At 38.6% G+C, this 22711-nt stretch overlaps 3 protein-coding genes across 4 annotated transcripts in view; 1 reads left to right on the top strand and 2 right to left on the bottom strand.

Annotated features, from left to right (window-relative positions):
* lmbr1 (limb development membrane protein 1) overlaps nt 1–7024 on the bottom strand; it is a 37837-nt gene extending 30813 nt beyond the window's left edge. The window contains exons 1-3 of one of the 2 annotated variants that reach the window (XM_067578496.1): nt 6780–7024; nt 2616–2688; nt 1167–1206 (exon numbers count right to left, since the gene is read on the bottom strand). In XM_067578496.1, coding sequence (XP_067434597.1) covers nt 1167–1206; nt 2616–2688; nt 6780–6842 — 176 coding nt within the window. In that variant the 5' untranslated portion in view covers nt 6843–7024. The remainder of the gene's footprint in view (nt 1–1166; nt 1207–2615; nt 2689–6779) is intronic. The other variant, XM_067578494.1, reaches the window with a different exon arrangement.
* nom1 (nucleolar protein with MIF4G domain 1) lies at nt 6944–16482 on the top strand. The gene is made up of 11 exons (XM_067578493.1): nt 6944–8339; nt 8461–8573; nt 9679–9874; nt 10655–10978; nt 11139–11249; nt 11639–11809; nt 12501–12622; nt 12776–12908; nt 14379–14510; nt 14629–14738; nt 15588–16482. Exons 1-11 carry the CDS (start codon nt 7335–7337, stop codon nt 15763–15765), a joined length of 2595 nt encoding a protein of 864 aa, XP_067434594.1. The 5' UTR covers nt 6944–7334; the 3' UTR covers nt 15766–16482.
* A 1348-nt stretch (nt 16483–17830) lies between these two features.
* On the bottom strand, nt 17831–21074 carry mnx1 (motor neuron and pancreas homeobox 1). The gene is made up of 3 exons (XM_067578498.1): nt 20415–21074; nt 19468–19628; nt 17831–18979 (listed from the first exon to the last, which is right to left on the bottom strand). The coding sequence occupies exons 1-3, from the start codon at nt 20917–20919 to the stop codon at nt 18692–18694; spliced, it is 954 nt and encodes a 317-aa protein (XP_067434599.1). The 5' UTR covers nt 20920–21074; the 3' UTR covers nt 17831–18691.
* Nucleotides 21075–22711: the final 1637 nt, after the last annotated feature.

Raw genomic sequence — 22711 nt, 5'->3', positions numbered from 1 at the left:
GTGTCTACAGCAGACATCCCTTGAGTGAGATGTGTAATTCTAGACCGTGAAACTTGCCACCACTGTTCTGGCAAATGACACAATCTGTAACACAATCTGAGTATTAGTGTTAATCAGTAAGTGAGTTTACATCCACACTAATACCTTTTTCGTTTTAAAACACCTAATTTTTGCTACGTTTACGCCTAGCGCCCACACTACTCTGGCGTTTTCAAACCCCTAAAACAGAGACTTTTGAAAACGCTGCTGGCCACATTTTAGTTTGACAACTCCCAGATAACATTTTAGTCTGGACAGGCGGAAACAGGCATTTTCATCGTTTTGAAAACAATGACGCAGACACCCACGTTCGCTTCCTGATTGGGTCTCATCAGTCACCTTCCCTAATTTGTCATGCCCCTATCACGTGACCCTTTTCGATGACAAAACAAACATCAGCCTTGAAGGGCTGTTCAAGGCGTTGGTCATCGTCGGTCCAAACAAAGAAATCTCTGGTCTTAATTTTCGCCATTGCTGTTCTTCTTCTGCTGTTATGTAGTATTTTCTGCAACTAAGCAACCAACCGCAGAATAGACAGTCTGATTCCTGTTGACACCGACACATACATGCCCAGTGTACATGAATGGTCATGTGATATGCATTTTCAGGCATGTTAGTATGGAAGGTGGACTGAAACGGTGCTAAAACGCTCATGTGGACAGACATCGTTTTTGTTTTAAGTGTAGTGTGGATGTAGACTTAGTGCCATACTTTTCCAACTGATGTGATGTAATTAGTAATTAGTGACATTCAAATGATGTCAACTGAATTGCATCTGACTTTTCTAATTTAAGACTTAAACATAGATGTTTTAGAAAAGGCCCACCAGCCAAATAAAAAAACAAAGTGAGACCCACAGGGAACTGTGTCTTTAAAATAAAAGCCCACCATAACATGGAGGTTCTTTTTATGATTTAAGTCAGATTTTTTTAAATGAATTTCTTTAACTTTCTTTACCTCCCATTCCTTACTTATGTTAATTTTATAAATAGAAACTTAGTTTAGTAGTTTCTACTAAATAATAAAGTAACTAGTTACTTTTAAAGGTTACTTCACCCAATGGTGCTCACCACAATTTCTAAATTACATTGTTTTTCAAAGAATTAACAGAAATCAGCATCACTTACGATATTCTGTTGACGACAGCATCTTCATCCTCATGGTCATCTATAAAGGAAACCAAATCACTTCAGTCGCAGGGTGATTAGAGAGTGACCTTATGATAAAAGGTCCACATTTCATACATCATATTATACTGAAGCCAGTACGTAAGAACACGGCATTGGCAACATTTTTTATTAGGGACATACATAATATAGTCTGTCAGATGGCTGAAATTTGTATCAATATATCGGATGATATAAAAAGCAATTTACTTGTGTTAGGACTGTGCAATAGCTCGGTCAAAACATGTTAAGCTATTTAAACATGCTGGAGACCTTTACTCCACTGCTCATCTGACAGCTGTATGAGGTGACCTATTCCAGAAAAACTTTTCACCAAAATGCCAATTTACAAAAGGCCAAATAACAAAATTTAAAATAATATTGGACCCATACAAATAATACTTAATAGCCAAATTATCATTTCATTTTAATTGTAATGCAAAAAAATATTTATGTGACAGTAACACATAAAACAGGTCATAAGACATTAGAGCATGATCTTAAAAGATCATCAAAATCTTATATTATCCTCAAATAAACTGTATTAAATCGTGCATGTGATGGCACCTTATCTTTCACACACGGCTCATTATTTATAATTCACAATTCATTTTTGCTATAAGTATAAAGATTCGGCTACCACACAACCAAGGTGTAAGGAAAAGAGCAGCCTAGATTTCTACTGTACAAAACTCCAGAGAGGAGTTTCTGGTGCAAAGTGGTCTACTTTCAAAATGAGACAAGGGAAGCCCAGGTGACCAGGACATACTATATTTGTCCTGGGAAAATGGAATGCAGTTCATCATGCCTGCATGGGCCTCTTTGTTTTCCTCTCCACTTAACTCAGTCATATTTTTAGTTAGTCATTTCTGTCTGCTGCAGCTCAAACGCTGCGTCAGAGACGTTACAGGAGGACAAAGTACAGCCTTCTCTAAAAGACCTTATTGAATATTCGACTTTCCTTGAGTCTTCATTGTTTGAAAATCATTCTGAAGGACAGGTTCAGCCAGTATAAGCCTGATTGTTATAATTTGACAAATTGTATTCATGTTGCTAAAGCCTTAAGAAGCTATTTAGGGTGGATACAGTTTACACTGATACCGAGCTGACTGTGGCAGGCTGCTTCATAAGGATGGGTGCGGTTTCTCACGCATACACCTTAAGCCTTCTTGGCCCTGACTTCTTTTCAGTCTTGACACAATGAAGCGCTCTGTCTATGAGCAAACACAGCATAAACAGACAGACAGACCAGCCTCTACAATGTTTGGTGAGAAAATGTGTCCACTGTGGACTTATTTCTGCTGTTTAAGTGTTACAGATGCTTTATGACGTGTGACGGACTCACTGAGGTACATGCCAGTTTCTGTTCCCACGGAGTGAGAGGTCATATATTTTTACATGTACACTTACCACTCTTCCTCTTGTATCGAGTTATGATGCAGTAGGACACAATGTAGAGGACTGCAAACAGGAGGAAGCAAATCTGAAACAAACACATAAGAGTCTTAACCTTAAAGGTTTCACTATGACTGTAGATGAATCAGCACATCAGGAAGCAGTTACTATATCGACAGTACATCCATACCACAGACTAGGTTTAATACATAAATGCAAATTTATGTTTATTACAGCGAGGCTATTTGTTATGTATGTAAAATATATGTGAACTGATATAAGAAATACAATCATGGACCCAGTTCATGTGAAAACATCAATGTCTATGAATTTAGCCATGAACAGTCTGATATGAATGGTCATAAACAGGTTGATAGAAAGTCATACATGGCATTTGTGTGTAAAAGCAATGTATATCTGTAAAAAGTAGGTTTGAGTGTTTGAATGTGTCCAGAGTGTATAAACAATTGATAACCTGAGCTGTTGTACTATGGTGGAATATGATACTTGATCACTTAATATTTGTATGTCAATGTTTGCTGTCCAAAAATTACTACATGGGGTTTTGTTATGATGATGCAAAATTAGGAGAATAAAATCATTTCTGCCCCATTATTACACAAATCCATAGCTAGTCAGCAGTATACTTAAACACGACCCATTTATGTGACTGTAAAACAAAAACAAAATTGTAATACATCACTGTTTTCAAATCTCCGATGACACTAATGACACTACACGCAAAGCGGTCCAAAAATGACCAATGCGAAGAATTTATTAGGCCACCGCTGCCTAAAAACAAGCTGGATGGTCTTACATGATCACATTCCACATCCCCCCCCTTCTACTGTGACAGTGACTGGGACGTAACTAATGTTAGAAGCTCCCACTTCAGCACTTTGCACCCTGTCAACATTGCACAACTCATCGTGGCCAAGCTGGGATTATGAGGTGACTCAGCCTGATACAAGGCAGTCCGTGCACATTTCAGACAGACAAACTGACACAGAAAAAGATATTTCAAACCTCCTTAGCCAAATCTGTGAGGTGTTATATGATAGCTGTAGCAACAACAGTTTGCGAACGAAGTAAAGCTGATAAATTTGCATGCTAACAAAAGACTGGTGACAGTGGCTCAGGCAAAACCATGTCCACAAAGGGGCATACATAGAACGACACACAATCATGTGCACAGAGCTGATAAACTGGCGCAGACACAAAGACACAGAAGTCTGGCATGAGATAACACCAAGTTTCAAGTTGACCCGTCAACGCCAATGGCCATAGCCAAAATATCGCGTTGTTTCCCCTCAGAAACACCAATTCACACAGTAAGCAACAGGAAAAGGAACAGGTAATAACAAGTTAGCCTTCATGCAAGCAGTTTGAAAGCATCTCCAACCAACTTAGCAACAGTATTTCACACCTTTATGACATATGAACTCAAGCTGGAGGTGAGGGACAGTAATAACATTTTTTATGAGAGGGAGCCTTTTGAATATTCCTGCAAATAGATGTACTGTTAACTGTTTTCATGCACTGTCACCACTTGGAGCAGTAATCAGATTTCAGATGCACAAACATGAAACATGAAACCATTTAAGTCATTAAGAAAAACTTGATTAACAGAGCTGGTTTCTGCTGGCCATGCTCTGTGCATAGCTGGGTTTATTTAATATTGCAATCACAGCGAAGAGGCCATGAATAGGAGGAGTAACACAATACTGAGAGGTGCGTAATGTTTTTGGAAGTCTTTATGGTAGTAATAAATCCGACCAAAGTTGTTGCTGGGGTTGTGATGCACAAGTGAAACAACACCAGGGACGATGAAATAATTTGTTCCACACAGTACATGTTTGTTTACAAAACCGTGCGGCAGGCCGATAAATGATGTTAGAGCCTTGTTTGGAGGTGGAAGGAAAATGTTACTACTGACCAAATAGCATGTAAACCTGTTTTTCAGTGTAACAGACTAGTGACACATTATCCTGCCTTAACCTGATTACTCACCTAGTTTTCTGTGTCAACAAAGGCATGGCATTCTTCAAGATTTCTTTTATAGTAGGACGCTATTATGGAAGAAACTGTTTCCCCCTCTTCAGGTCTGATAAGAGTGTACTATATTGTCACTGAGTCATGTTTACCCACTTTAAACTTAACCCAGAGTAACTAGGGCTGCCCAACCCATTTGATGCCTGCAGAAGATGACTCACTAGAGACATGATGATAAAATGATACAGTGCAATGACATTACAGCCTGTCAGCAAGTAATCAGATCCTATTCAGGTATTCAGGTAAAGAATGTCGATATGGGATACTGAGAGCCACGTCTAAGGAGGACAACATGTGAAAGCTAAAGCAGACATGTTGAGCTTGACTGCCAGAGAGACATTTGATAGTTTCTATATTTCAAAATGTCTGTCAGGAATAATCAAGGAAACATGCTCTAAATTGAGTGTCACTTTTTGTTCTATATAGCTTGCGTTAGTAATTTTTCTGAAATTGTGGCCAGACATCAGAACACATTTAAAAACAACATGGTTTAGGGCAAAAGACGGTCATGCAGTAGCAAAACATTTGTCTCTTACATTTAACATTACACAGCAAACAAAGAACTCTGCCATTCTTGTCCCAATGTTTCCAAATAAAACAACAAAATAAAGTTCCCTTCCTTAAATATAACACTTTTTATAATCATCCAACTGCAAACCCTTATCAAAAATTGACGTCTTCTTGAAAGGTGTAGCCCTGGCTTAAATCATCAATTATTGAGCAAGAAAACATACAGTACATCTTCTATGTCAGCCATATCACATAGCAAACAATAGTATCTTTTCTTCAGGGATACCCTTAAACCAGGGGTCAGCAATTAGATTCAACAATAGGCCATTTTGTTCACCGTTGTTCAATGGGGTGGTGGGAGCACCGTTTCACAAGTGTGGTGAATACACAGGCCTGTATTTTTCCAATATTTTGTTTTTTTATTTCTAATTAATTAATTTAAGAATATACTTGATAGATTAAACTGTTTCTTTCAGAACTGTATCCTACTGCAAATATAAGTTCCCCCATTAGTAAATGAGGAACAACAGAATTTAAAGCAACTTATATCAATACTCTTGTGATGTAAACCAAAAGTTCAGCTTTTTTCAGGGGCCAAATGTTTTTGCCAGAGGGCCAGATTTGGCCCACGGGCTGCCATTTGCCTTCCACTGCCTTAAACCTACCTGTTTCTAATGCTAGTGACACTTGAACACAACACCTGTGCACAAATTGATTTTTTTACATTTAACCTAGCATTAGTTTAATTCTGCTTCACATATGGCTCTTCACCTAAGCTGACTTTCATGGGACATTATGTTATTAATTTAGTTACAAAACATACACACCATATTTCTTACACAGAAGGAGCAATTTACAGTAAATATTGTGAATATTACACTGATAATCATTTAATAAATTGATAGCCAATGTTATCGCAGGCGCACTTAAATCACTAGCTTTACTAAATTCTTCCACTCCAGCCCTATTTGGGAGCAAAAACTGTAAAAAATGAATACCAAAATTAAAATGGCTGCAGCTCCTGAACCACAGTGACTATATACATAAATAAGGTATCGCCATAAAGGAAACCTCTCAAAGTTTCTAGTGAAAGCATCAGAAACATAGAAACAAAGCAGCAGGTCTTTATAATCAGTAAAAAAACAAACAAACATTTTGTCCGCCTAAATAAAAATGTATTGGTTTATCTGTGCATGGAGAGCAGTATGCAGCTGTAAACTAAACACCAATGAACACCTGCCTCGCATTTGAAGATGACAGCACAGAGTGTGACAACTCTGAAGTGTTTTTTAATTTAAAAAAAGATCCAGACGGATGGAGACTCTTAATTTTTGTAAACATGTCATAAGACAAAATTAACAGGAAAGGGAGAGACGGGCAACTAGCGGACGTTGGTGTTCTGGCGTAGTTAGTAAGGTTGAATAAGATTTGGACGATATCTTAACTGAAACAAAATATTATATATCTCAGGTGAACCACAAAATGAACTATCGGGCTTAATAAATTCCGCGGAATCAAGCTGACAGATGAAACTAACGCTAGCGACCGTTAAACGTTGCTATGCAGCAGAGGACGTTGCTAGCAGGCTAACGTTAGCTCTGACTAGCCGTTACTTACGATGTACTCTCGGACTTGGCTGTGGAAATTCTGCTCTCTGATAGTCACATCGTCTTCTTCCATTCTTCATATTGCAAATGCAAAAAAAAGCTACGGACTCGCTACACACATGTTAGCTCGGACAACATCAACAATTCAAGAGCACTGCCTCCTCCGCTGACTGGTTAAAAGACAGTTTACATCGAAGGAAAAACTGCTCCGTGCTAGGCTAAAAAACAAAAACGCCCCCAAATAAAGTGCGTCATTACCAAGCGTCGAGTCGTCGGTGTACCCTGGAAGGAAATGGTCACATGTTTGTAGGTCACATCAACAATATTTGTCCACATGGTGATACATGTGTATTCTAAGGTACTTACGTGTTTAAAATAGGCTTTTTGTTTTACTTCTGTCGGCTTTTAAACCTCTCTGTAACGTTCAGTAACATTAGCTTCTTTTAGCCAAGCTAACCGGATGTAGCCTACATTTTTGAAATAAGGCTAGCCGGTTGAATTTAACTCTATCTAGCTCTCGTTGTCCTGCTCACTGTCAAATATCTGGACTTTTTAATTCGCTAATATGAAAGGAAAGTGGAAGGAGAGAAGCAAAAAGAAGAAAGGAAATGCAGTTTTGCAGAAGTACATGGTGGCAGTGGGTGAGTTTGTGAAAAGCAAAAGTGGCACAGAGGAAGAAGTAGAGGATGACCGTGGCTTGAAGTTTGTTAAAAAGAAAAGCAGAAAGGAGCTACGCAAAGAAAAGCGAAAGCTAAAAAAAATGAAAATGAAAAGTCATTATGAGGGTAAAAAGATTATTAGTTTACCCACTGATGAGGGTGAACACTCAGGAATGTCAACTGATAAAAAGCCACAGCTGCAGAAGATAGAGAAAGGAAAGAAAGAAGTGTCAAAAACACATTCAAACAAGTCCACTAGTGCTCCTACAGTGAAATCAGAGAACTCTAAAACACAATCTTCCAAGGTAGGTAAGAAAAAGATAAACAAGCTTCAGGAGTCACGTAAGATGGCTCTTCTGGAGGCAAATGAACAAGAGGACAGAGAAATAAAGAAGTTAGAGCGTTGCCTCAGATTAAACAAGAGAAAAAATAAGAAAAGTCTCCCACAGTCATTTGTGGCTGATGGACTTGATTACATCCTTGGTGTTCTTGACTCTGGCTCTTCGGCTATGGGGATGTATGACAGTGATGATGACATGGACGCAGCTAAGGAGAACTTCAAAAAGCTCGATAAGAACGACACTCAACTGTCAGATGAGGATGAAGAGCCAGGAGATGATGAGATGGCAAGTGAAGGTAGCGATGATGATATGGATTCATGTGACGACGAAAACGAGGTTACAGAGGATGATGTGGATGATGAAGAGATTAACGACGAGGAGGATGAAGAGATTAATGATGAGGATGGTGATGATGAAGACATTTTTAATGATGAAGAAGCTGATGATGAGGAAATGGAGGATGGGGTGAATGAAAGTGATGCAGCAGACTCAGAAGATGAAAATGAGGAGGATGCAGAAGAAGAAGTCGACACTCCTGACACAAAGACATCAGGATCAAACTCAGAAACTGTGAGTTCACAACCAAAATATTTGTTTCATCATCATCAACACTGATATCTTGTATGTATGTATGTATGAATAATGAATCTAATCAATCAATCAATCAATCTAAACATCTTCTAATATCTAGGTTACCCCTGCAGCAGGTAAGTATGTGCCACCTCACTTGCGTAACACTGGAGATGATAAACGCAAAGCTGAACTAGAAAAACTGAAGAGGAATGTGAAAGGCCTGATGAACAGGTAACAGTCTTACTACAACACTAAGTTTCAAGACAGTCCTGTGAAATAACATTTTTTGAAAAAACTTAAATTACTCACCAAATAAAATGCAATATGCAAAAGTGTAAAAATATGTTTTTGCAGATGGTATGCACTGGACATGCAAAAAAACTGCATGCAGTAAGAGAGGATCTTATGTTTTGGAGTGCCACATAAAACCTGCAGGTCAATTCAATACAACAAAACTCAATACATCCCTGCAAGGGCAATTATAAGTATGCAGCAGCTCATCACTCAGGTAAAATAACTCAGGTAAAATAAAAAACTCAATCACAAAGCTAAAACAATAAGGTAATAATGGCTAATAAATTAGTAAATGATAGAAATTAACCAAAATAGCTCAAAAAAACAAAACAAAAAATGACCTATGAAGATTTGGGAGGACAGACGGCAAAGCCTGACTTTTCTTTTAATATTAACAAATGATGAGAAATGTCTACCCTTTGTCAAAATATTGATTTATTAGTGTACTTCTTGGTTTTAATAAATGAAGCAGTACATTTCCATTACCGATCAGCGATGGTCATCAGTGCAAACTCTGCCCATTTTAGCAGCTCAAACATGCTCAAACACTTCTACTGAATGTGATCAGGTACATTCAGTATTCTCATCTATTTCATAATGATTTACTGGTCACAAAAAGAACTCAGGTCCATTCATTTCACTCCCTATAATCTTTTAACAGATCTAACAATACTACACTTTCTGTCCATCACTGATATAATTAAAGAAGTAGTTGTAAAAGACTCTTGACTCTCAAAGATAACTGCCTTCATCTTTAAGATAAGTAGCCAAGAGTTACACCAGAAGTTGACTTTGACCGATGTGAAAAAGTTGACATTGCCACTAGAAACTCACCTGGGTTCTACATCGGAATGGCCACTGTTGGCTTACATATAAAAATGGGGCATTTTTATACATTACATATAAACACAACATGGATTCAGATTGTTATCAGTATGACCTCTGACTTCTGAGCTGGGTCTCAAATTTGTTCAGTTAAAATCCAACAACTTTCTTCTCAAAGCGTCTAAGTGATGATTAATGCATTTCCTATCATTTTCAGGCTGAGTGAGCCCAACATGGCGTTCATCAGTGGTCAGCTGGAGGAGTTATACATGAGCTGCAGCAGAAAGGACATGAATGATACTCTTACAGAGCTGCTACTAGCAGCCTGCGTTACCCCAGCCCTGATGCCTGACAGACTACTGATGGAGCACGTCCTGCTTGTCAGCATCCTCCATCATGCTGTGGGGTTGGAGGTAAAGACACTAACTTCAGTACTTGATTTTGAGTTTATGCAAAAACAACATGCCATGGGATTGTATATGTTTTCCTTTTGAGTTTCCTCCAGAGGAAATATCTGACAAAATGTAGTATATTTAAGCAAGTGTTAGTGTCTTGAGGTATTTGAGAACTTCAGTTTACTGTCTGCTCCACTGATAAGAATGACAGCAGCAGTCAAGCAACTTTTCCTTTACCAGCCTTTGTGGGAGAAAGAAATTTTAACCACTGGCCTGGGAGTTGACATGAGCTCTTGAATTATTCATTGGAGGATATTTCTTTCAAAAGGATTAGCTGCTTTCACACATCCTTCCTTGTAAGCTAATGCCCTTTTAATTAATTAGAAAGTGACACCTAACACCTTGGTTTCCTTTGCTTAAGGTGAAATAGGATTGTTATCTCTCAGTTCATCAGTATCATCTCACAGGATCAAAAGTAAAAATGAGTGTCAGCCAACAGCTTGCACAGATCTTCTCCTTCACTCATCGTTCCTTTCATGATAACATTTTACTCACCAACTTTGATGCTGAAATGAGATCTGGGGATATAGCAACAGTCCTTGATTGTCCATTAGATTCAACTTTGATTTACAGTTTTTTTCGCTATACAGTTGTACAAAGCAGTGAGAAACTGTTAACAGATATTTCAGGTATGTTTATTTAGTTGATTCAAACCACTGTGATGCAACTACATTGAAATATTATCCATCATGTGTCATTGTCCATAACATATAATATTGACATTTTATTATTTTCTAGGTGGGAGCTAATTTTCTGGAGACAGTCGTGCGAAAGTTTGATGAGATGTACAAGAACCCAAGTGAGAGCAAAGAGTGCGACAACCTGGTTGCCATTGTTGCTCACCTCTATAACTTCCAGGTGGTGCACTCGGGTCTCATTTTCGACATTCTAAAACTTTTGGTGGGATCCTTTACAGAGAAAGACATTGAGTTAGTTTTGTTTGTACTGAGGAATGTCGGCTTTGCCCTGAGGAAGGACGACGCTCTGGCTCTCAAGGATCTCATCTTTGAAGCCCAACGCAAGGCCAGCGACATTGGGGCGAAGTTTCAGGATCAAACCAGAGTATGGTATATTTTAGTTATGAAAACTAAACCAAACAGAATTACTTTCTATTTTAATCACTTTTCATTTAGCAGACATTCTTAATTGCATAGAGTCTATACAATAATATTTCCTGGTATTGACTTACTTAACATTAGATCATGTAAAAACATGTCCTCAGGTGCGTTTCATGCTGGAGACCATGTTGGCTTTGAAGAACAATGATATGCGGAAGATCCCAGGCTATGATCCTGAGCCTGTGGAGAGACTGAGGAAGTTGCAGAGAACTCTGGTGGGTGATTTTTTTTTTCATAATGTGACCATATTATTTACATGATATTACATCAAAATAACCACATTTCCATACATAAACTAAATTTACATTTTGAATGTGTAGCTTACAGTCACTAATTGTATTCAGTGGACTTATACTGACCGTTATTATCATATTCTTCTAAGACCTTTTTATTTTTCTAGTAGCTTCCACTTGTACCACCAGGTGGCCCCAGAGTACCACCTTTACAGACTTCAGTCCAGAGTGTTGCTGATGCTCTTAATGTAACCATCACTAGTTGTCTACTTCATTAGGTTAACTTATTGAAGTCTTTCTTACTTACATTACAACGGGTGTTCACCTACTAAGTGCACTTTCAACTAATTCCTGGTAAATGTTTAACTCAGATCCACCGGAGTGCAGGAGGCAGTGACATGAAACTCAGGGTCTCTCTGGACAATCTCCTGGCAGCAGAGCAAGTGGGCCGCTGGTGGATCGTCGGCTCCTCGTGGAGCGGAGCACCCATGATCAGCGAACAAGGCAACACAACCTCAAAACAGAGTACTGCTGAAGGACAGGTAGAGTACTTCATCCATGAAAGATCCCAGGATTGCAGCAGTGTACATGACAAAAGTCTTAGGCTATGCTAAGAGAGAGTGGGTACTGAAAAGTTCATGACCTATTTTGTCTGTGTTGCAGCCCTTTTTGAACCTTCGGTGCAAATTTTTATTTATTCAAATTACGATTGAATTCATTTCTAATCTGCAAATAAAATTTTCCATATTTTAAATTGATTTCAAAGTGAAGACTATGTCAAATTAAATCTATTGCCATTGGAGCTGAAAAATTAGTTGATTCATTAATTGATTGATCAACAGAAAAATGATTGCAACTATTTTGATAATTGATTAATCATTACGGTAATTTTTTTGAGAAAAAATTGTGAGATTTGCTGTTTTTCATCTTATGTAATAATAACCTGAATATCTTTAGGTTTTGGAGTGTTGGCACATTTTGCCAGTTTTAGAATTATGTCATTTGGGCACAGTTCTTTTATGGTTGCTTATCTTGTTTGTTTTATTTGATTTAAGAAAAAAAAAGTATCATTTCAGTGCTGAAACTCAGGGTTCGTATCAGCACTTGGATTTAAAAATTTCAAACAATACTCAGCCCTCGTCAGTTATTATTCGGTAATGTTAGCACACTGATATGTATTTTGGCTTAGCAGCATTCCTCGCTTAACTGCGGTCTTTGTTTCGTTTGTTTCAGTTTAGCACCAAAGTTTTGGAGCTGGCGAGGAAACAAAGGATGAACACGGAGGTCAGAAGAAACATCTTCTGTGTGGTTATGACCAGCGAAGATTACCTGGATGCATTTGAGAAACTGCTGAGGTTTGTTATCACTCACCTCTACAGTATGTCTCTATGTGAAATTGGTTCACCAAAGACAGAAATTAAAAAGATGTTTATTTAAGCAAAGTTTAATTTCCAAATGATCCAACTGTACATTGATATTTTAAAGCTTTTTATTTTCTCTGTGTGAAGGATGGGTTTAAAGGACAAGCAGGAGAGAGAGATCGTCCATGTTCTGATGGACTGCTGTCTGCAGGAGAAAACCTTCAATGCATTCTATGCCGTGCTGGGAGAGAAGTTCTGTTCCCACGACCGACGCTTCCAGGTATTTTAGATGGTTAAAACACTGTAACGAATGTGAATATTGTATTTTTTGGGACAATGTACAGTTTTAAACATAAATATTAACATTTGATGTACTGCACCAGAGTTCACTTTAAAGCTAATTTTCATCTGCAGTCCCTTACAAATAAAACATAACAGCACAATAACAAACAGTACAAAGTACAAAGAAAACACACAGAACGCACCATACAAAATACAAATCTACATACAACAGTACATCACATACACCCACAATGTCAACTAGAAATTAATAATGTAAGATTGTCAAATTAAAAGCAAGATTATTAGAGATTATATGAGAAGACCATGAGATGAAACTATACTATAGCATAAACTATATATACTACATATGAAACTATACTATACTCTCACTTCACTCGTATACAGCCTTGCAAATAAACAGAACATACGGTACATCTACTGGGTCTTATTAATCAGTTTCATTAACTAAACTTGTTCCATTTACATAAAAGTTTAGTCCAAGCAATTAACACTTTCTCTCCAAGACAGTTGTTTGATATGAAAACACATCCTATTATCTCAAAATCTAAAAAAAAAAAAAGAGTAAAAAAGTATGCTTAAAGTGCACATAATGCTAAGTGAAATAGCAAATTTATTAAACACTATTAAAATGTACAACTGCAGTATTTTCAAACTATTTTAATTTGATCACGTCTGTTCCTATAAATATCATGAATCATTGTTGTCCAAGGCTGTGAACTAATGACTGGTAACATCAGTAATGCATATTTTTCTTTATATTTGTAACAACTCAAAATCAAGTAGTTCTCATCATCAGATAAAGGTCTATAGTTTGATTATTGCTAACAAACATGTTCAGTAAATGATAACTGTAGCGTTTAAAGCCATAATCACTCTGCACATGTCATCACTTTAGTGACAACTGTGCAGAGGTTGGGTGGCAATTTTGCTGTATGCCAATGGTGGTTTTAAAGTTAGACAAGTTACTGAACATCTCATCTTGAGAAACATTGCTTTACCTGCTGGATGTGTGTGACCACCCAGTCTCTTAAACTGTGGGTGACCTGATTGTGGCCTGCAGTTCACCTCTGCAGTGTGGGAGCCTCTCACACCTCTCTCCTCTGATATTATTTGACTCAAACTGTGACTACAAACAACACTTCCTACTTTGCTGGCATGTAGACCTCTGCTCCATATCAGAAACGGATGACCATTGTCCTCATCAAAGAGCTTGAAGCAGGGCTGGTGGGAAAGTTTGCTTTTCACATGTAAACTGGATCTGGATGAGAGGATTACTTGTGTGGAGAAGTCGGTTCCTGTTGTTAATAGTTTCTTCTTCTATTTTTAAGAATCATCGGTGTCCTGAGTGTCATTAATTGCAGCTGTAATTCTTTAAAATTAATATTCTGTACATATAATGTGTTTCGGAATGAAACATTTGCCTCATGCTCAGTCTTTATTTTCCTAGATGACTTTCCAGTTCAGCCTATGGGACAAATTCAGGGAGCTGTCCAACCTTCCCAGCAGCACCTTAAACAACTTGGTCCAGCTGGTTACCCGGTTCCTCCAGAAGAAGTGCCTCTCACTCTCCATACTCAAAGTAAGCAACATGTTTCATGTATGTCATAGCGTTCACAATTAGACATTTATGTATTTAATGTTACATGTTAATGAATATTCATCTGTGGCTGTCTTCATATCTGTGTTTTTCTGTGTAGGTAATAGAGTTTGGAGAGCTAGACAAGCCCACAGTTCGCTTCTTGCGTCAGTTGCTGACCAAACTTCTAAAAGAAACTGAGCCTGAGGATCTAGCCAGCATATTTGGAAGGTGAGTGTGATTGTGTTTAGCTTTAGCTCATACTGAGACTCAACATTTAAATTCATGTAAAATAAGACATACTGAAATAAGACTAAAAGTGTGTTTATCCTAGAAAATAACTAGCTTGTACGACATGTTCTCCAACCATATCGGAAATCAAATGCATTTTATAGCTGTTTGAATGACCGTACTTGAAGGCGGAGTGAAACGTGGGTCATCACAGAGAATGAGGTGATGGGGAAAATCATTGAAATATGGGGTCAACAGCACATCATAGACAATCTCTCCTGGAAAGCATTCATAATGTTGTACTCAACTCAGTTGTACACACAAAGTGCTAGAAATAGTTAGGCATAGCCGTGCTTTGAGGTAAATGCTAAGTATAAGTAGGTATGTTTTCCATGTTCACCATCTTAGTTCAGGGTGTTAGCATGCTAACATTCGCTAATTAGCGCTGATTGGAATGTCAAGTGTTTTAAGTCATAAATTGATTCATAAACCAAAGTATTGAACAAATTGAAATTTTGACGTGATGCCAGATGAAGATTGGGGGGATCACTAAAGTTATTACAATTCATCCTGACTGGAACATGAATGTTTGCACCAATTCTCATAGCAATCCATCCATAGTTGTTGAGACATTTCACTCAGCAGATCATTGATAATCGTTGAGATATTTTAGACAGACTGACATCGACATGTCTAGAGCCATGCCGCTAGCATAGCCAAAAAGTCTAGTTAAACTTCTCAGCAGTTTTAACCTCCATTAGCCCACATTTTGTAAAACCTCTCCTCTTCACTACTTGGCACTATGTGAAGATCTGAAATCAATGTCCCTCATTGTTTCCTATCCGCCAGGATTTCAGGAATTCCCAAGCTAGGAATGCTGCGGGAGGGCTTGAAGCTTTTCATCAGCCACTTCCTGCTGAAGAATGCCCAGTCACAGGGACCAGCTGAGCAAGCAGCTGTGCTGTCAGAGCGCGCTCAGGTCGCCACCAAAGCCATGGAGGCCAAAGAGGCCAAGCTCAAACTGTAAAACACACACAAACACATGCCAGAAACCCGAAAGACGTACGTAACAAAAAGATGGAACAAAAGGAGGCTTGTTGGAGTGACATTGCTTCTTATGATGCTCCTATGAACACAAACCCACAATTTACTCAAAGAAAAAATAAGTGAGTTTTTGCTTTGAGAATTTCTTGTAAATAATTGTTACCATGAAGATTTTTAAATCTGGAAGATGATGAAGATGCCTTCAAACACACACCGATCTTAACGCCATCTATATTATTTTATTACATAGTGGTTCAGCTATGTTATTCTGCCATAAATATCTATACATTTTTCTTACGTTTAATGACAATTTCACATACTGTATTACAACTCCCAAATACATTGTCCGAGTTGTTGCTTGTACAGTTTATAAATCAGGGTTGAAATGATAGAAAATACTGTTCCCTACCAGACAACTTCTATCTAGTTAATTTCATGAATAAATAAGACATTTTGCCCAAAGCTTTGACTCCTTTTTTTTTCTTTTCTTTAGAAAGAAAGGGGGGAAAAAAAACTGATTTATTTATTCTCGGCTTTAATATTTTTCTGATTCCGCCCTCTTGACGGCAGCGTACAACAAAAGTTCATATCACATCGCCTGCACACCTGGAATCATTCTTCTGGGCTTAACTGAGTCTATTTACACACTTGCACAAACAAAAGCATATTACAATAAATCCTTTTTCAGCCTTAAACACAACTGGTTATTGAATATTTGTATGTTGTTATCCTCTTCTATTGATATTTCCACCAGGCTGCAGTGAGTGTGACGAGCGGTGAGACGTTGGTTCATTCAGTGTTTACACGCCCTGATGAAATGACCCGGGGGCCTTGAGTCTGGCCTATTCTGTTTGCTCGCTGACACCAGTATCTGCCCGCGTGGTTAGCATAGCAGAGTCATTCTGTTACATTTTATACTTGCTCCTATTAATTAGCTTCATTGGTGCGGCCTGTATCAATCTGAGGCTGGAGCACGGCCTGAGGTCAGGAAGGGGCCACCAAGGTCATCTGGAGGAAATGTTCTTCACTAATCCCACCAAACTCACACAGTAGCCTCATGTTGAAGGGAGTGCAGAGCTGTTTTAATTACATGTAACTTTTAAGTTGCTATTTTGATGATAAAGAGTACATCTCTCCATCGAGGTGAGGACACGCAGATGGTTTTCGGTGAGGAAATGATGAATACTGTAAGCAATACTTGAGAATTTGTCTGATAAAAGGTGGAGATAGTGGGATAAATAGGCTTACTGTGCAGTCCATACACTGGCCATTGTCTGCATCTGTGAGCCAGAGATTTGCCACCAGCTTTACCTGGTGTACTCTGGTTGGGCTTGACCCTCAACTGAACTTTGATTTAGTCTGCAAAAGCTAGAGCAAACAGCCGAAGATAACCAGCAGATCCTTCCGTAATCCTGTTACAAATGGCACATAATCACTCAACCCTGCTATAGTTTAATGCTGATGACCGCGGGAACAATGATAACAAGCAAGACCCCTCTGTAGAAAGTGTTTCCTGCAAAGTAACTGATGCTTCTGTACAAATCAGTTATTGAATTGTCCCAGTAGATCAGCCATAATGGTAGATATTACCCAGTTTCATAAGACCAGACTGAAAGAATATATTCAATATAATCAACATATTGGATAATAACACCCAAAATAAATAAAATTTGAAGCTGATGGGATGTTTGGTTTGCATATGAGGAAGTCCATTATGTTTTCTTGCAAAATGGAGGCCAACGTTAAATCATCAGGCCAATTTAAAGGTTTTTAACATTAAAAGTTCCTCAGTATTACATTGTTTTTGGTTTCAAATCAACTAGGATGACCCATGAGTCTTCTGTCTCCATTCTACAATAAAGAGCATGAAAGAACTCAACCGAATAAGATTTCACTATTCCTATATTTAGTGAAAAACATGTAGACTTTGGGGAAAAAACATATCATTTTAGCATCCATCGATTTTTTTTTTTTTTTAAATCTATATATTTAGCTAGTTGTGTATTTCAAATGATTTCAGTGCTGAAAATAGTGCTTGAGCAGCCAAGTTGTCGCTTAACACGCCGTTTAAAGGGTTTATTAATACGAGCCCATTGCTAGTGTGGTGTGAAATGTTTCCTCCGTCTGACTGCCTACTTGCTGTTTGCTCTCACTGCACGTTTGCACGGATCCGACAGCGCTATTAACAGTCATTCCCATGACCCGACCTGTCTGTCAGAGCAGAGAGAAAAACACACGCCTCTGTCCGCAGCCGAGCTCCAACACTGCGCGTAAAAACCGTAAATCACTTTTTTTTTTAAAGAATCAACCCTTGTGCCAAATAACAACTGGATAATATATATAAAAAAACATTTTATTTCACATTGTTTGCACCAAGAGAGACGCTAAACAACAATTTAGCATGCATTGGTAGGCTATGACCATTTTATAAATACAGTATAGAAAAATAAACATAACATTTATTTCCAGCGTGATATGACACAGTACGGAAGTATAACACCACAATAAGGCCAACATAAGCAGACTATTTAGAGGGCGCTATATGATATCTGATTATTGCTGACAAACTAACCATCAGAGCAGGTAAAGATTGCAAAGTCCTGAGCCAGTTTACAGCGTTTTGCATATAAACCATGCAGATGTCACAGTTTACCCATAGCCGACTGCTGAATGCTGCTCTAATACAATCTCCTGCTTTATTGCTGGTTTAGTATGACATGAGCATCATCTATACTTGACCTAAATTTTTATTTTTTTCGTAACAAAAATGCTGATTATTTCCACGTAGGTGATAAAAGGTTGGATTACATGCAAATGCATTTTTTTTATAGCGAAAATCCCCCACAGTCATTATAAATGGAGATCGCCACCTTCGGCCTTCTTCTTCTTCTTCTTCATTTTCTTCAGCTTCAAGGTTGCGGACTTGTGTCACTGGTGTGATTCCTCTCGTCGTCTGAAGAGCAGTCTGAAGAGTTGTACAGGAAATTGTCGCCCTCATCGTCGTCACTGTCCCTAAAGTCTCTTATCCTGACGTTTTTTGAGTCTGTCTTGCTGTGATAATCCGACTGTTCGAGTGCGTCCGATTTCTCTTGGCCGTTCTTGTTGCATTTCTGCTTCTCGGCCTCCTGGGCGGCTTGCTCTTTGGCCTTCTTACTTCTCTTCCACTTCATACGTCTGTTCTGGAACCAGATTTTAACCTGAAGAAAGGAAACAATAATTAAGTTTAATTGATCTAAACGTATAAAGACAAGAGGCTAACTATGCGTAACTATGCGTAAAGATTGCGTAAAAGTCACCAGTCCACCTGACATTGACTTCTGCGCGTTACAAGCTCATTATACATACAATACAATATATACTACACTAAAACACGCCAGAAGAGTAACTTAATTTAGTATTTAGATACAAAATAATCCTTTGAAGCAAACAAAATATTAAGTAAATAAAGTCAAATATTCGTCATTGGGTTTAAATGGGCAAACATTTGCCCAAATTTCGAAAACAGTCAGGATGCAACGGGAACAGGTGGAGTGAGATTTCAATATATTTTTTTCATTTATCTACAGAAAATGAAACTAATGAAAAACAATAACAATAACTTGTTGGTCATGTTTGTGCATTTTTAAAAAATATTTTTATGAAGCCCTTAAAAGGGGAACTGATATGGTAAAATCTATGTTATTACCTGAGTTTCCGTCAGCATGAGGGACGTCGCCACTTCAAATCGTTTCGGTCGTGACAGATATTTATTCAGTTTGAACTGATGCTCCAGCTCCAGCAGCTGCTGACTCGTGAATGCAGTTCTTGGTCTTCTGCACTTGCCAAGCAGGTTGGACTGCGCCTGAGCTGCAAAATAAAAACATCATCAATTCCATGTGCCTTGCAACAACATTTTCTGACATAGAATATATCTATAATAACATATTAATGTCTAAAATAACATACAGTCTTATGACTGATAATAAAATATTCAAAAACTTGTAAAGGAAACTTAAGATGCAACCGTCAAAATCTCTCTTTTTATGGTGTAATGAGATATAATTTTCTATCTGTGTGCTCCCCAAATAAGCAACAAGGTAGTCCACATATGAATATATCCATAGAGAAGATATTTGCCACTTCATTTTGAACAAATCTGTTAAAACGAGCAGAAACAAAAAGGCAGTATCTGGTGAGCAAATAGCATGTCGACTGTGGGTTTCACACTCCTCTGCCACTTTCCCACTGTCCATTATCTGTCCATTTTAGTTCCTCTCAGAAAAATCATCATTCAATGACAGCTTTTCTATCCAGACGGTCATACAGAGACATCTGAGGGAAATCATGCACCAAAATATCCAAAACGGACCTTATTTTAAGTCAAATAAAAATGGCGTGTCTGTCTTAATTCTAGTTTTAAGCACAGTAACATATGTTTCCTTAAAGCAGCACCACAGGCCTGCATTATTATTAGAGGTGTTTATTATTATGAATATTATTTAGCAACAATATAATACATAAATCTATCTTTTTTGGGTACCATGAAAGCTTTTACATGGGTCGCCATAAATAACTAACCAGGCTATATGATATTTTTTAGATATATTTAGAAAAAAGAACAGAGAAATGTCAGAACACAGCGAGGCTACTCACAATTAAAGTCAGACATTTTGGGCAGCATCATCCCGGCTGTGGAGACCCGCAGCCAGTGGTCCAGCTGGAAGGTGCTGGCTGTCAGTTTGATGGGATCACTGGTGTGGTGGTGATGGGAGCCGTGTGGGTAGGGGTAAGACAGGGCAGGGTGTTGGCCTGTGAGGGCGGCTGTGGAGTAGGTGTACATGGGATGGCCGTAGAGAGCCTGTGCGGGGATCCCTGCGGTACTCTGCGGATGTAATCCAATCATACTGTGCGGACTGTTGAGGAAACCCGGTTTAGGAATCAAGCCGCAGGTGGAAATCCTCGGCGGAGACGGTGTCTCGGTGCGTAAAGACTCGCCGCTGGTCGGCAACTCCGGGACTGCCGCACTTCCAGACGTCGGGATGGAAGAGGAGGAGGAGGACGACGACAGGGAAGTCACAAGCGCAAGCGGAGAAGTCTGCACTTTGGGTGTATCGACTGCTAAAAGCGCGTCAATGCGAAAGTTTTTGGATTTCTCCATTGGGGCCCCCGGTGTGCGCCTTGTCGCCTCTGCTAAACGAAGGAGAAGTCGGTGCCGTTTCGCCACCTCTCAAAGGTTATGATGTGGTCCGGAGTGTGAGAGAGGAGCTCCGTGTGACACTTAATCCCTGTTAGATGGAGGCGATTGGTGCAGCCGTCGAGCAGGGGGCCGTCCCAAGCCTTCACACCGGACCCAACAACGCCTCTCTGCTCTAATCACTGTAAAGCACGGTGCTGGCTGCGTTATTGCTTTCATAAAATATTGCTATTACAGGGAAATGACGCAAACGTTAGAAAAAAAAAAACTTCAGATTTTTTGATCCATTACAACGAGATGCCATATTTCGCCTTTTACAGTAATATATAATTCATTAACAGGGGGAGTTATCGAGTAAAAGTTTCCAATGTGACTAATCATTAAGGAGGACCTTATTTGTTTTATGATGACAGGAGTAAGTGCGCAATACATTTTTGGGGATTGGCTTACTGTACACTTCAACAATTTGACCGAGGTCACAGGAGCAGGTGTAGTAACATTTTTTTTTAAACCTTGGCACAAACAAACCTCTAAATTATTAATCATATGAAAGTAAGTTAATATTAAATTTAGTTGGAAAATCTTTTTTTAAATGAAAAATGAAAAATTATTTTGTACTGCAAGTCCAAATGTTTTTGAATGAGGACGTTTCCTTGCTGCCACAGGAGTGATGTGTCCTGGGTCTGTCCTCCTGGTCCATCTGAGGAAAAGTTATGGTTTAGAAAAAAAAATGTTTAACTTAAACTTTAGAATAGAAAAAAATATATACACATGGTATTACGGTAATTTGATATATTAAATGGCAGTACAGGAAAAATCATGGTTAAGGGTTCTTTTTCCCAGTGCAAAATTGAATTTTCAGTCCTAACATCTAAGGTGATGTGTAAGGTTATCAGGATCATCTTTACTCATTGGATTTAGATAGCAAATTAAATTAATGTACAGGCAGTTTTTTTTTAAAAGCATGCGCAAAAATGAACATCTTGAGCCGAGGCGCCCTGTGAGGCCAACAGGGAAATTTAAGTAAAAGCCCTCCTTCTGTCGCTTCCCAAACCTGAAGGTGACAGACGCACACTGACCTGTTATAATGGAGCTGTATACCCAAATTAATTCACTTATATCCTCACTGCACCCAAACAAAATGTTGTCAGAAAACTGTTCTGTATTGAGACTTTTGAAGCCTGTCAATGTTCATACACACAAAAAGAATCTCCATAAAACCAACGAATTGCCAGATCCTGAAATACTGAAAATAATCTCGGTGTTTTTCTTTTTTTAAATTCAGTTTTTTTTACATCCTGCTGGAGCTATGAGCAGCTGTCAAAAATAGCTCAATTTTAAGTAGAATCTGTGACCAATAAGCAGCAAAAATTTTTGTAATTGAAAGCTTTAAGTGTGATGAGGAGAGAGATGTAATAGGCCCGCTCTGGCTTCGGGTGACTTCGGTCTAATAAGCCACTTAAAGCTAATGGAAGAGGAGGTCAGAATGAGAATTATTGACACCCCGTTGCCCTTAACCTGTCTACCAATAAAGCTGATTAGTTTTTGTCAATTCATCAGCTGACCGCGCTCCTGGGACGTTTATTTGCTCGAGGGAAATCAACAAGTCACCGGGTAGTTTTCAAGTAAAGGATCGCCATTTAATTGTGGACCTTGATGATCATGACCAATTACAGAATGATAACTGAGAGATTGATGTGGGCCTGCATGGAAACGTGGAAAAAAAAAATAGAAAGAGAGGGAGAAGGAGAGAGAG

This window comes from Thunnus thynnus, chromosome 21 (assembly GCF_963924715.1).
Source record: "Thunnus thynnus chromosome 21, fThuThy2.1, whole genome shotgun sequence".
Classification (NCBI taxonomy): domain Eukaryota; kingdom Metazoa; phylum Chordata; class Actinopteri; order Scombriformes; family Scombridae; genus Thunnus; species Thunnus thynnus.
This window is presented reverse-complemented; position numbering and strand designations above follow the sequence as displayed.